At 40.5% G+C, this 12,103-nt stretch overlaps 1 protein-coding gene across 1 annotated transcript in view; it reads left to right on the top strand.

The window, feature by feature from the left end:
• The first annotated feature begins 1,662 nt into the window (after window positions 1–1,662).
• The window catches only part of LOC139725307 (biotin--protein ligase-like), a 29,101-nt gene continuing 18,660 nt past the window's right edge, over window positions 1,663–12,103 (top strand). The window contains exons 1-3 of the mRNA XM_071636396.1: window positions 1,663–2,322; window positions 5,657–5,830; window positions 10,501–10,678. Coding sequence (XP_071492497.1) covers window positions 2,053–2,322; window positions 5,657–5,830; window positions 10,501–10,678 — 622 coding nt within the window. The 5' untranslated portion in view covers window positions 1,663–2,052. The remainder of the gene's footprint in view (window positions 2,323–5,656; window positions 5,831–10,500; window positions 10,679–12,103) is intronic.

Below are 12,103 nucleotides of genomic sequence, written 5' to 3'. Positions count from 1 at the left end.
AATGTATTGATACTGTTAGTTTTTTTTCTATTATTGCTGTTTTCTCTGTACAAATTTACATGCATTGTTTCTGTCACTCAAGAAAGTGATAATTACGTATGCGATTATTCTATTGTGGAAAAACGAATACAATTTGAACTTGAACTTGAACTTTGCGTGATCAAATGAAAGTACAGTATACACTTGTAGGCACTGTTTTGTTTTTTAAAACAAATCACAGATTGAGGGCTATATAGCCAAATCTGAATGCTTCACAGAATATATATCTTTTACTAAATTATCTAGTTTGAAGTGCTACACTGTATTGTTGAATTTATTCAAGAATGAAGTTAATAAAATGCACATCGTAGCTCTTTTGTTAGCTTATTTTGTTTTGTTTAACTGCATGATTTTGATGTCTTGTATTTTACCTCTGTTTTTCTCCCTCCCCCACCCCTTTGCTACTTTATTGTTCTGCATCATTTTCATAATGTTTTCTGACTATTAACTACTTGTGATTGTCCTCTTTCTCGTGGTTAATACTTTTATATGTCTTTTTTATGTCTCATTTTACACTCTCTGTGATATTCACTTTGCATTTCACCTCTGGTCCTTCCTAATTCCATCTTTCTCTTTCTTGTTATTTCTTCATTTACTCATTTACAACATTATATATCCCCCTCATCATCTTCTGTTTATTTGTCTCTTCTCTGAATATATTTTCCTTATTATCATATCTTTCATCTATTTCTACAATCATGCACCTTGCACCTCACTCCGTGAACTTTGAACTTTGCTTTACAACATCTGTTTCTCTCTGTTTTCCATGTCATATTTCTCTCAATACATTTTCAAATCTGTACTGTACATGTACTATCTTTACAATCTTTACTTCATCCATGCATACACTCTGTATAAAAACCATTCTGTATTCTATCACTGTATGCTTACCTGCCTGTTTCTATCTCTCTACCTACATTTTTGTACTTACTTTATTAATGGTTTACTGCACATTAATGTGTATTGTTTTACTATAATTGACTGTGTCCCACTTGCTTCTAAATATCATCACCTGTCTTTAAATTCTCTATTTCATCTATATTGCATAATTCTTTTTTAACACTGCCTTCCCGTTTGTGTCTGTCTGTCTGTCTTCACTGTCTGTCTCTCACTGCCTCTATTTCTCTTTTTGTCTGTTTGCCTATCTAACTGTATCTATCTGTCCATCTGTCTGTCTGTCTGTCTATCATTGTTGTTCCTTTACTGTACCTCAATCTGTCTTTGTTTCTGTCCGTATGTCTGTGCAGCTGATAGTCTGTCCATCCATACCTGCTCACACCTGCAGCATCTCTCCCATACACTGACTATCTTCTCTCCCCCCCCTTCCCTTTCTGCTGTCAGTCTGTATAGCGTGTGGTGTTGCGAGCTCCCCTACTAGCAGCACCTGTAGCCCATCCCTGCTCCGCGTCGCCGTGTGTGTAGTCAAGCAACCGTGATGACAGCAGCACCAAGACTAGCTTGGACCAAGCATGACGATATCCTGAAAGTTGGCGTCGGAATCCCCCTTTTGTGGTAGAGCGTTACCCGTAGCAACTGGCGTACCCATGGAACTGTGTGTGAGATGAATCTACATGTACAGTCAGTTTGCTGAACTAATTGTAAAAGTTGAAAACTTGAATGTTGAACATTTAATGATTTATATGGATTTCAACTGAGAACGCAGTTGGATGAATGAAAGAAGATGCAATGCACTGTACATGTATGCATATAGTGCTGCTGCTGTATTCTGTATCAATGTGTTTTCTTTTAAATGCATGCATATTTGGAGAACTCTGCTCTAGTACTAGTAATGCAATTGAGCTTATTGGCCTGTGACCAGTACCTCTATAATCCTGCATGGCTTTCATAGCTAGGAGACACCACAGTGCTGCACAATACATGTGCCCACCTACTGCAATGCGTGTTGTGTTTTTGTCTTGACGAGTGGCAACCGTAATCTGACTGTCGCAGCACTCCGTAACACGCACGTCGACTGTCCCTACCCAGCTGCTCCCCCGCGGGCAACGCTCCGCCATGCTCATAACTCTCTGTTACCTGTATCTCGTCCACTTCGCATGGCCACGGATCCATCGTAGACTGAAGGAGAGCATCCTGGATGCCGTGGAGATGCACGCGGCCAGAGCGAGCGTGGCCTTCCGCAAGCTGGTCCCGGCCACCGTTGCGGAGTGGGCGGAGCTGACGCACCAGGCCTCACAGCTGTGTGAAGAGCACGGAGACAGGATGCTGGAGACAGGGATCCTACAAGAAGGGAGGGGTAAACAGATGTTGACTATGACACCAAAGGTTAGTCTGTATATGTTTCTGTGTGTGTGTGTGTGTGTGTGTGTGTGTGTGTGTGTTGGGGTGGGAGGGGGAGGGGAAGGGGGGAGGGAAGGGGAAAGGTCCAAAGAGGGGTGGGGATGTCAGAAAGGATGAATCCGTGCTTTCTACGAGCACATCATACGGTTACTGCAAGTTCTGTGTTACTAGTATAGACAAACCAAACCAAATTTGCTTTCAGACTGATGCTGCGTTTACACCATCTTCCTGGAGACTACGGCAGCCGTGTTTGCCCGAAACGTAGTGTGCCCTAGGTACGGTACGTAGATATGAGACATTCTCCTGTTTTCCTCCCTTCGTATTCTAGTCTTTAACATTCGTTCCAGTCCTTGCCCCGGTGAACATGCAGCTATCAGATGCTGTTCTCACCGTGTCTGGTCAGGCTAGACTATCAATATTTTCCGTCCATCCCACTATGGACCGCCTTCATGTTTTGTTATGGTCTGTTACATGCCGTGATGTTTTGTTGTGTTCACCCCATTTTATTACAGCATACAAGGTTCCTCATTAGCGCAGGGACTGCCGTGGCAATTTTTTTGACAGTTTAAATATATCTGACATGGCATCCAGTGCAAACACGGCCTGTCACGTATGCCTATCCCGTCTTACCGCCATCCCGTTTTGTCTAAAGCCCGCCGCACACTACACGATTTTGCCCCGATTCACCGGTCTTAAGACCTTAAGACTAGAAGTGTGACGTCACAGTCTTGCCAGTTTCTGGTCGTACGACTGGGTCTTAGCGCCAGTCGTAGAGATTTGACATGTTGAATTTCTATGACTGGTCGTAGGCTTTCAGCCATTCACAATGCAGTAAAATGCAAGCGCACACAGTGCGCACTGCGCGCGCTTTTACAGTCGGGTCGTATAGTGTGCGGTGTCCGGTCGTACGACTGGTCTTAAGACCCAGCTTGGCTTAAGACTTTAAGACCAGTCTGATCGTGTAGTGTGTGGTGGCCTTAAGGTGGCCTCAAACATGACTGTCATGATGGTAAGGAACATGGTGTACATGCAGCATGAGCACTCATCTCACTCTGTTTCATCAATCTGTGCCTTTAATCACATGTATTTCAAAACCCTTAATTTTCCAAAATTATTTTAAGCTAATGCAAAAGTCATGGTTGCCCAGTGCCAAATTTAAGTGGAGACTCATTGCAAATAGCAGTTATCTACTCCAGCAAGAGGCATTTAAAGTGAAATGCTGTCTTATTATGACACAACTTAATGCCAACATCTCTAGGATCAGGCAATGATTGTTTGTTGATCAGGAGTTAAATGTGACCATGGTAGTCCACCATGTGCTAGTAAACATGAACATGTCACTCCCTGAAATAAGGATGAGTAAACATGGATGTGATATTTTAACCCATTGAGGATGGACTGATTTTGCTACAACATGCATTTCCCATAGCCACTTGCCCGAGTATACTCGGGACTCGTCTTCAATGGGTTAAGAATGAGTAGACATGGATGTAATTTCTTAATCCGTTGAGGACGAGTCCCGAGTATATCCCGAGTATACTCGGCCAGGGGTCTATGGGAAATGCGTGTTGTAGCAAAATCAGTCCGTCCTCAACGGGTTAAAGACGGGACGGCCTGGAGAGAGAAGCGTAGCCTGATTGAATCAGTCTCCATTCACTGCCCACTGGGATACTGTGAAATCCATGACTAGAGCAAGCCTGCTAGAAAAGAATTGCCCATCGGGGAATATGCGCATTGAAGTGTGCACTCATGGGTAACGTTTGACTCCAATTAAAGGATGTGTACAGTTGTGGTCGAGGTGAGGATTTACCTTTTAATGTTTTGCGAGATATTCAGAAACCACTCTATGAGATGTCAAAGAGCATGCAATTCTAAGGGATATCAAAAGTTTATTTGATGAAAATCGGTTTTGAAATGGCTGAGATGTCCAAAAACAAGGTGAAACAAAGAGATCCTACAAAGTTGTGGCATGTCGCCTTTTATTATTATCACTTTTTTGGATATCTCAGCCATTTGAAAACCAATTTTCATCAAATAAACGTTGAATCCTTCTTGAAATTACATGCTCTTTCATACTTCATAAGAGGTTTCTCATTATCTCACTGAGGAATGCTCAAAACATGAATCCCCACCTCAACCAGTACTGTACAGTCCCTTTAAGATTAGTTGGCTGTGAGTGTACTAACAGAGATCAGTAATAAAGCTGTATACAGTTCACTATGGGGTATTCCCGACTATATCCGAGTCAGGCCAGCCCTTCCATTACACGGTATCCCCACTGTACAAGGGGGGTGTTTCATAAAGCTGTTCTTAAAGTTACGAACGATTTACGAACGACTGGTGATCAGTTCTGATGTACTATACTTATCAGAATCTCAATAATTCAGCATAAGAACTGATCACCAGTGGTTCTTAACTTGAAGAACAGCCCCCAGGTCTTTAACCCTTTAGCAACTGAAGTTTCTGTACATAGCGGCCTATTGTTCCCTGGAAGGTTGTGTACAGCAATATTACTCTCATTTCAACATCTTTAATCAAAATTATGCAAAATAGCTCACAACATGTACAGTGTGTGTTATTGTCTGTTATGGGTAACACTTTGTTAAGGGTTGGTTTAGTATTGGTGGAGATGAGTATTGGGCTTTTAACTTTTTGTGAGAAACCAAGAAACCACTTATGAAATAGTACAGAGCATACTGTTCTAAGAGGAAGTCAAAGTTTATTTGATGAAAATCGATTTTGGAATGGCTGAAACATCCAAAAACAAAGTAAAAGAAAGCAATGGTAATAAAAGGTGGGTCCCACCTTTTGTTAAGATCGCTCCTTTTGGATATCTCAGCCATTTCAAAACCAATTTTGATCAAATAAATGTTGAATTCCTCTTGGAATTACATGCTCTTTCATACTTTATAAGAGGTTTCTTATCATCTCACAAAAAAAAAAAATGTTATAAACCAAAAACCATTTCTCAACCAAAAATATATGATCCCTTTAATTTGGAAACCTGTCAAAACTTTACCAAGAGACTTTTGTGTCACAGAAGTAATTCTGACGTATTTTTGTTGACCTCTGACCTCTTTCAAATCGGATGATTACATTCTATATGAAAACAATTAAAAATGGTAAAGCATAAAACCATAAAAAGTGGATGGGTGGTTTTGAGCATTTTAGGGAGTAATACAATGTAAGATGCACTTTCAAGTGGTTCAGTCACTATTGGGTTAAGGGTTTGATTCTTCCCCATTGAGCAACATCTTCTTTTGACTGGCTTTTAAAATATATATATTTTTGTTTCTTCTTCCCCGTCTGACCCGAGCAGCAATCCGTGAACCTGAGCCAGGAGTGGACGTCTTTCATTGGATCCTCGCCCTCTTTCCAGAAAGGTCCCTCCCCCTCTCTGGCCACGCCTTCCTCATCCGCCTCATCCCTCTATGTCCTCCTGGAGGCATCGCCACCGAAGAGGGATCGCTACGGCCGCCTGGCCCTCCGCAAGGTACAGAAACTCATTGCTGTTAACCCATTGAGGACGGACTGATTTTGCCATAACACGCATTTCCCGTAGACACCTGCCTGAGTATTCTCAGGACTTGTCCTCAACAGGTTAACGCTACCATTATGTGCATTCACATTCATGGTGAAATACACTGTATTTTTTTAGTGCGGATGCAAATACACTCTGAAATACACCTCGGAATACATTGCAAAATATCGTGGTACATGCAGAGACTCCAACCCCAAGCACCTTCTGATCTTGAGATTCTCCCGCCTGAAACCCCTAGCAAACGGGAGACTCCAACTTGATGTGCGCGAAGCGCGAAGTTCCTTGCTGCCGGGGTCCAACTCTAGGGTTGTAGATGTTATCTTGTGCTTCAAGGCTTATTTTTCTGCATGCAATGACACTAAGTAAAAAATCATTTCAAGCCAGAGAAATTAAATCTCAAGCAGGAGAACAGGAGATTTGGCAAAAATGGGCTCTTGGCGGGAGATCTCCCGTCAAGAGCGGGAGAGTTGGAGTCTCTGTACATGTAGAGTGATAACTCAAACTTTACACAAAATACATTGCAAGATTTGAGTGTGAATTGTGTCATCAAATACAACAGATCATACAGCAGTATAATTTCTCACATGCCCTGACACACAGCATGTCTTTTACCGTTGGAGATTGATATGCACATGCGAGTGCAGTTGTATGACTTATTGTGCAAATGCTTTATCAGAAATACATACCACAATTATCTGAGTGACAACAGTGCCAAGTGAATTTAATACGACGGTATCTGTTACCGTGGCATTTTGCCATTGAGAATGGCGCAAAAAAAAAATTACGGTGGCATAATACCATGGTAATTCTAATATTAATACATCTACTGAAAAATGTGCAACATTATAGTGAAAGTTACTGAGGCATGATGCCAAGAGGCATTTTGAACATTCACTGAATAATTACATGTGCACACCAGAATATATTGTTCTATCTAAATCCCAATGTGAAGTTTGCCATCAAAATTTCATGACTTTCATTCGGATGCTTGTAGTACTCCCTGTCGCCATGCAATGAATCAGGCTGCTGCAGCAGTATTCCCATTGTAGAATTACAGTTTATAGTTGCAATCAGCAGATTGAAGTCCTAGTCATATATATTTTTAGTTCTGATAACTCTGTATTGTCCTTTTAAAGTGCCATAACACAAGCACTATTCATCTCAGTGAGAATGTTGCGCTCAAACACCAATGTTGCAATACATTGTATTTTCCCTTGAGATAGAGATGGCCTCATGATGCATTTTTTTTCTTTTTTAGCTAACAAGCAAGAAATGATTTTTGATACTTTTAATGTCATGACTGCTGATATTTTGTGGACAGGTTTAAGGGCAGATTGATGTTGGCTGCCAGCAATATGTGATCTTTGATCTCTTTTCTGAGAATTCAATGTGTGTAAAAAAAAAAAAAAAAATACTTGTTGAGGACGGACTGATTTTGCTACAACACGCATTTCCCATAGACACCTGCCCGAGTACATTCGAGACTCGTCCTCAACAGGAAAACACACAAAATACACAAAGTCTCTGAGGAGATTGTGATTTAATTTTTGATAAGAGTAGTTCGCAGAGTTTAAAAGAGAGGGGTACATGTATATGCAGGTAACTGAGACTGTTCCTCTGCTTCATACATACAGCAACTCTGCATCATCATCATCAAATAACTTTGTCTGTACAGATATATACGACTGTACATTGTACATCATAGATGTACAATTTGTAACTGTGCTTCCACTTGTTCATATACCCTAAAGCCCAAGTTTTATATTAAAGAAAAACACCAGAAATGTTGCTTATTCTTTATGATTATTTGAAAGGAAAATTCATATAATTTCAATGCTAAAGAAAAAAAAAACACTGCATGTTTTATGAATATTTTGTGTTTCAAAAAAAGGAGTGTACTACAGTGCCATCAACTGACATATACATGGTTCATACTATAATGTGTAGGTATATATTGATGTATGTATTCTGTGGCACATTGTAGTTACTTTGTTAGTCTGTATATATTACCAAGATTGTCTCGCAGCCATCAATACCCACACTCCTAGAACATTTGTTAAAGGCACTCAATCGTGGCGAGTGGTTTGTGCGGCACGGAGAAGAACGCAACACGCTGCCTCTCCCATTCTGTATCAAATGTAGTGACCCCGAATGAGAATAGCGCTGGCTCAATGGGTCAGCGAACAAAACGCTAGGCTACAAGAGAGCTCTCTGTGCTAATCTCCTAACCCAAAATGGCTGTCCGAGCGAGCCACGAGAGCTTCCGAATGGACGCACACTCTCAGTGCGCATGCGCATGAAGAGAGGCCAAAAGAAAAACGCGTCTTCTGGCCTCTCTCCTCCAATCACCGCAGCTCGCGGTGACAATATTTGTGTATGATGCGTACACACACACGCACACACACACACACGCGTCTTCTGGCCTCTCTCCTCCAATCACCGCAGCTCGCGATGACAACGTTTGTGTATGATGCGTACACACACACGCACACACACACACACACACACACACACACACACACGTGTCTCAGTGGCAGCATTGTCCCACACGTTTATGGATATAGCACCGAGTCTGGCATTGCGCAATTGCATGCACAAACTTCGGTCGTTCGGAGTTTACGTACCATTAGGGATGACGATCGGCTGCCTTTAACTCATTTTTTTGCTATCTTATCTAAAGCAAAGTTATTCCAATCCAATCAAGTTTTACAGTGCTCGGACTTTAATGCCACTTTCTCTGCTGTACACTCTGCTGATCTATCAGACAAATCTGATGAGCATTACTCTAGCAATCATTACAGGGTGGAGACAGTGACAGGTTGAGGATGATTCCATCCAGTCTCCACTGGGAGAGATTACTGCAGACTGGTTTATTGCCTCTGTCTTTGTAATACCTCAACATACCACGTCCCAAGTCATGAATTTGGAATGGAGATTGAAAGTACACCTGTCACTCTAAATTATGGGTTTTTGTTTGTGTTTTATTTTGTTTTTGCTTTTCCATTGTTTTCCCCACATTTTGTCATTTGTTTTTTACTCTCTGTCTCTTTCTCTCATATATCTCACTTTGTTCTTTCTTTCTTTATGTTTTTCTCTTCCACAGTCATTTTCTTAAATCTCTTTTCTCTCTCTCTCTGTATAAAGACATTAAACAGCAAAAGTTTTTCATTTACACAAATGGGATTCAGACAGAAAGGTGCAGTTGGGGTGGGATGGAATTTGATGGTAAATACAAAATACCAGGTAATGATGTGTAAAGATCTTTAACTATGGTGATGTAATTTGTCACAAAAAGCTGGCTATATCATTGTATTCATTCTGAAATGTGGAAGTTATTATTGCCTAAAAATAAAGGAGATATAAGTGGTTGTTCTGTTTATAATTAATTTGTTTTAGTTCAAATCCCGTATAGTTTGAGAAAAGATCCTTTCAAAGCAATACAAATTGTGGCTTTAATTTGTACAGTTGGAGTAACAAAAACATTGGAAGGATGTGTTTGTGAAATGAATTCTCTCACTGGCTTCAGTACTGTTTTTTTTGTTGTTGTAATTTCTGTATCAATGTACACTCACATTCATCTCAGCAGAGACATTTGTCAAGTATACTGCTGAAAGCAATGTCAGCATCATTTTACGTGGCTACTGAAATGAACCCATGTGTGGGAATCTGTTGGTGTCTACACAGGTGCATCATTAGGGTGACTGTTAGTGAAATCAAATCATTTAGAATGATCTAGATCCTTTCTATTAGTGAAATAGGTCACATCAGCTGTGATCAAATTATATTAATCCACATCAAAAATGTCCACAACCTAATTCAATTCTCAGTATGCCAATACGCAGAATACTTCTTCGCACGCTAATGAGCCCTTTCACAGATGCACTGTGGGATTCCTTGGTGCTATTGTTGCTTCCGCGTGTCTTGCACGTGTCGCAGTTCCCGTAGGATTCAGTGGAGTTATTTGTCTGCTTTTGCGTTGTTTCTCTCTTTTTTTCTTGGCTATAATTCTGCTTTAAAAGAGTTGAAAGTTTCTAAATTTTACTGATTTGCAACCATTAAGAGTCATGGTTCACTACCGCAAGGCATCTGTGTGCTGGTCACATGATGGAAAAGGAAGACATTTTTGACCAAAAAATACCCCTGGATAAAGGCAAAGCGTGACCTGAGTGCATATCGTCGCTGGGGTGACAAGACCTTGTATCTGCAATTTTGGTGAAAATGACTTTTTTGGATTAATGGTCAAATACTGGGTTAAGTGATATCCTGTCCAAATCCCAATTGTCTTACTCCAAAGATGAAGCCACCAAGGCATGTCAAAGGAATGTCTATCCCATTCGCCACAGCGCTTTGGCCGCCACGTTTTTTTGCTCCCCTGAACATTTGATATTTTGTAGATACGAGGTCTTGTCGCCCCAGCGACGATATGCAAACAAAACCCAGGGCAAGTTTGTCCTTTGAGCTATCCCACAATGCATCGAAAATGCTGCTTTGCGCACAGCACCTACGCTTGGCGATCCCAAGAATTCCAAATACAAACCTTGCATCTTAATGAAAATGAAAATCAATCCACCGTATGCTAACCAATAATTTTTTTAATTTTTTTTCTGCAATGACCACAATAGGTTCCTCCGGACCGTGTGGTCAAGCTGTCCGACTTGACCACGCCCCTGGCCTGGAAGTCTGGCGAGCCCTTCGGGATCCTGGTGCAGGCCAGCAAGGAGAACTTCTCCCGCATAGGCACGGCCTACATGGAGGGCTTTCTGGAGCTTGATGATGGTCTCCTGGTGGATCAGATGCTCAGTGAGTCCATTGCCATGGAAACCATTTCCATGGAAACCATTTGTGTATCTATGCAAATGAGATGAGATGATGGTGTAATCTGAAAAATCTGCAAAAGGCCTACTGTTCAATCTTCTTCTTTTTTTAATGGAATAAGAATAAACTGCGTTTTAAATGGAATAAGAATACATTTTCTTTTATCTTTTGCATGAAACCAAATCATTGTTATAATCACTGGTGAGTCTTATGGGGTAGGAGTTATACAGTACATATGTAATAGTTGCTGAATTTGCATATTATGTATGCAATTTTAATATTGCTTTGTGTACCGAGCTATGGGAGGGTCCTTAAAGTGATTATATCTAACTTCATCTAGAGTAGCTTGTATATTATGTGCCTGTGAACAGTATCACTGTGTATATGTCTTTGGGGTTTTTATTTTTTTTCTTTATGTGCAACTTTAGGATTTTATAGCTTTCATCTTTTAATGTATTTTTTAAACAAAACTTTTACTGTTCTGTTTATCTATTTTTGATTATCCTGAGTCAAAGACTAGGTGCTATTCTGGTGCTGTTTAAACCATAGTTTTGAACATGTACATGACAAATGACAAAACTACAGTTGGGCTGGAGAAAGAAAGCTAAATGTTAATCTTGAGAAAATACCTCTTTATATTAAAGTAGGATTCACACAGCTCGAGTGGGAGAAATTCAAACTCGAGTGAGAAGGCGGAAGATTTTGCGAAAATAGCCTCCGTCCGGGAGATATCCTGCCAAAAGTAAAGAGCGCTGGTTTCCCTGAGACATTGAAAATGCGTTCAGATAGAGGCAACCTATACCGTAGTTACATCCTCTTCAGTGAAAAAAACAACAACAAAACAGCATGCCATGCTGAAAGTTTCATGTCCATTATTATTGCATGAAAAGCCATCCAACCAGATAGCATGCAATTTCGGGGATACTAGTAACAGAGAAATAGATTTGAATTATTCAGCCAACATTCAACTGTAGAGTGATTGTGTGGAATTGGATTTATCTCCGTACAGATAACAAATAACAATGGACATTCTTACGCATAACGCAACAGTTGTCAATGAATATTTTGTGAGTGCTGCAGCAGGTATTTTCATTCAATCTTTGCATAGTGGTCACCATCCGGAAGATGATTGTAAAATTCAATACTTGTCAGCCAATCCTTTTTGTCTTGTACAAGTGATTGATCAAGCATCAAATATAGATCACATATTAGAGTAGAAAAAGAATGGTACAACTCTGATATGTTTTTCTGCATTTCGTGGAGGATGCTTGGTGAGCCACACACTCACCAATTTTCCATTTTCATTATTCATAGGCACCCGCTATTTCTAACAACACTTGCCAGTACCGATCCTTTTAATGTATTATAGCAAGTCCTCTTTGGATACCATGCTCCAGTTGTGCATTCATG

Source organism: Diadema antillarum, unplaced genomic scaffold, assembly GCF_040938485.1.
Source record: "Diadema antillarum isolate AM-2024a unplaced genomic scaffold, OU_Dant_1.0 seq00000032_RagTag, whole genome shotgun sequence".
NCBI classification, from domain to species: Eukaryota; Metazoa; Echinodermata; class Echinoidea; order Diadematoida; family Diadematidae; genus Diadema; species Diadema antillarum.
The sequence above is the reverse complement of the archived record's forward strand: the minus strand, read 5'-3'. Positions and strand labels throughout refer to the sequence as shown.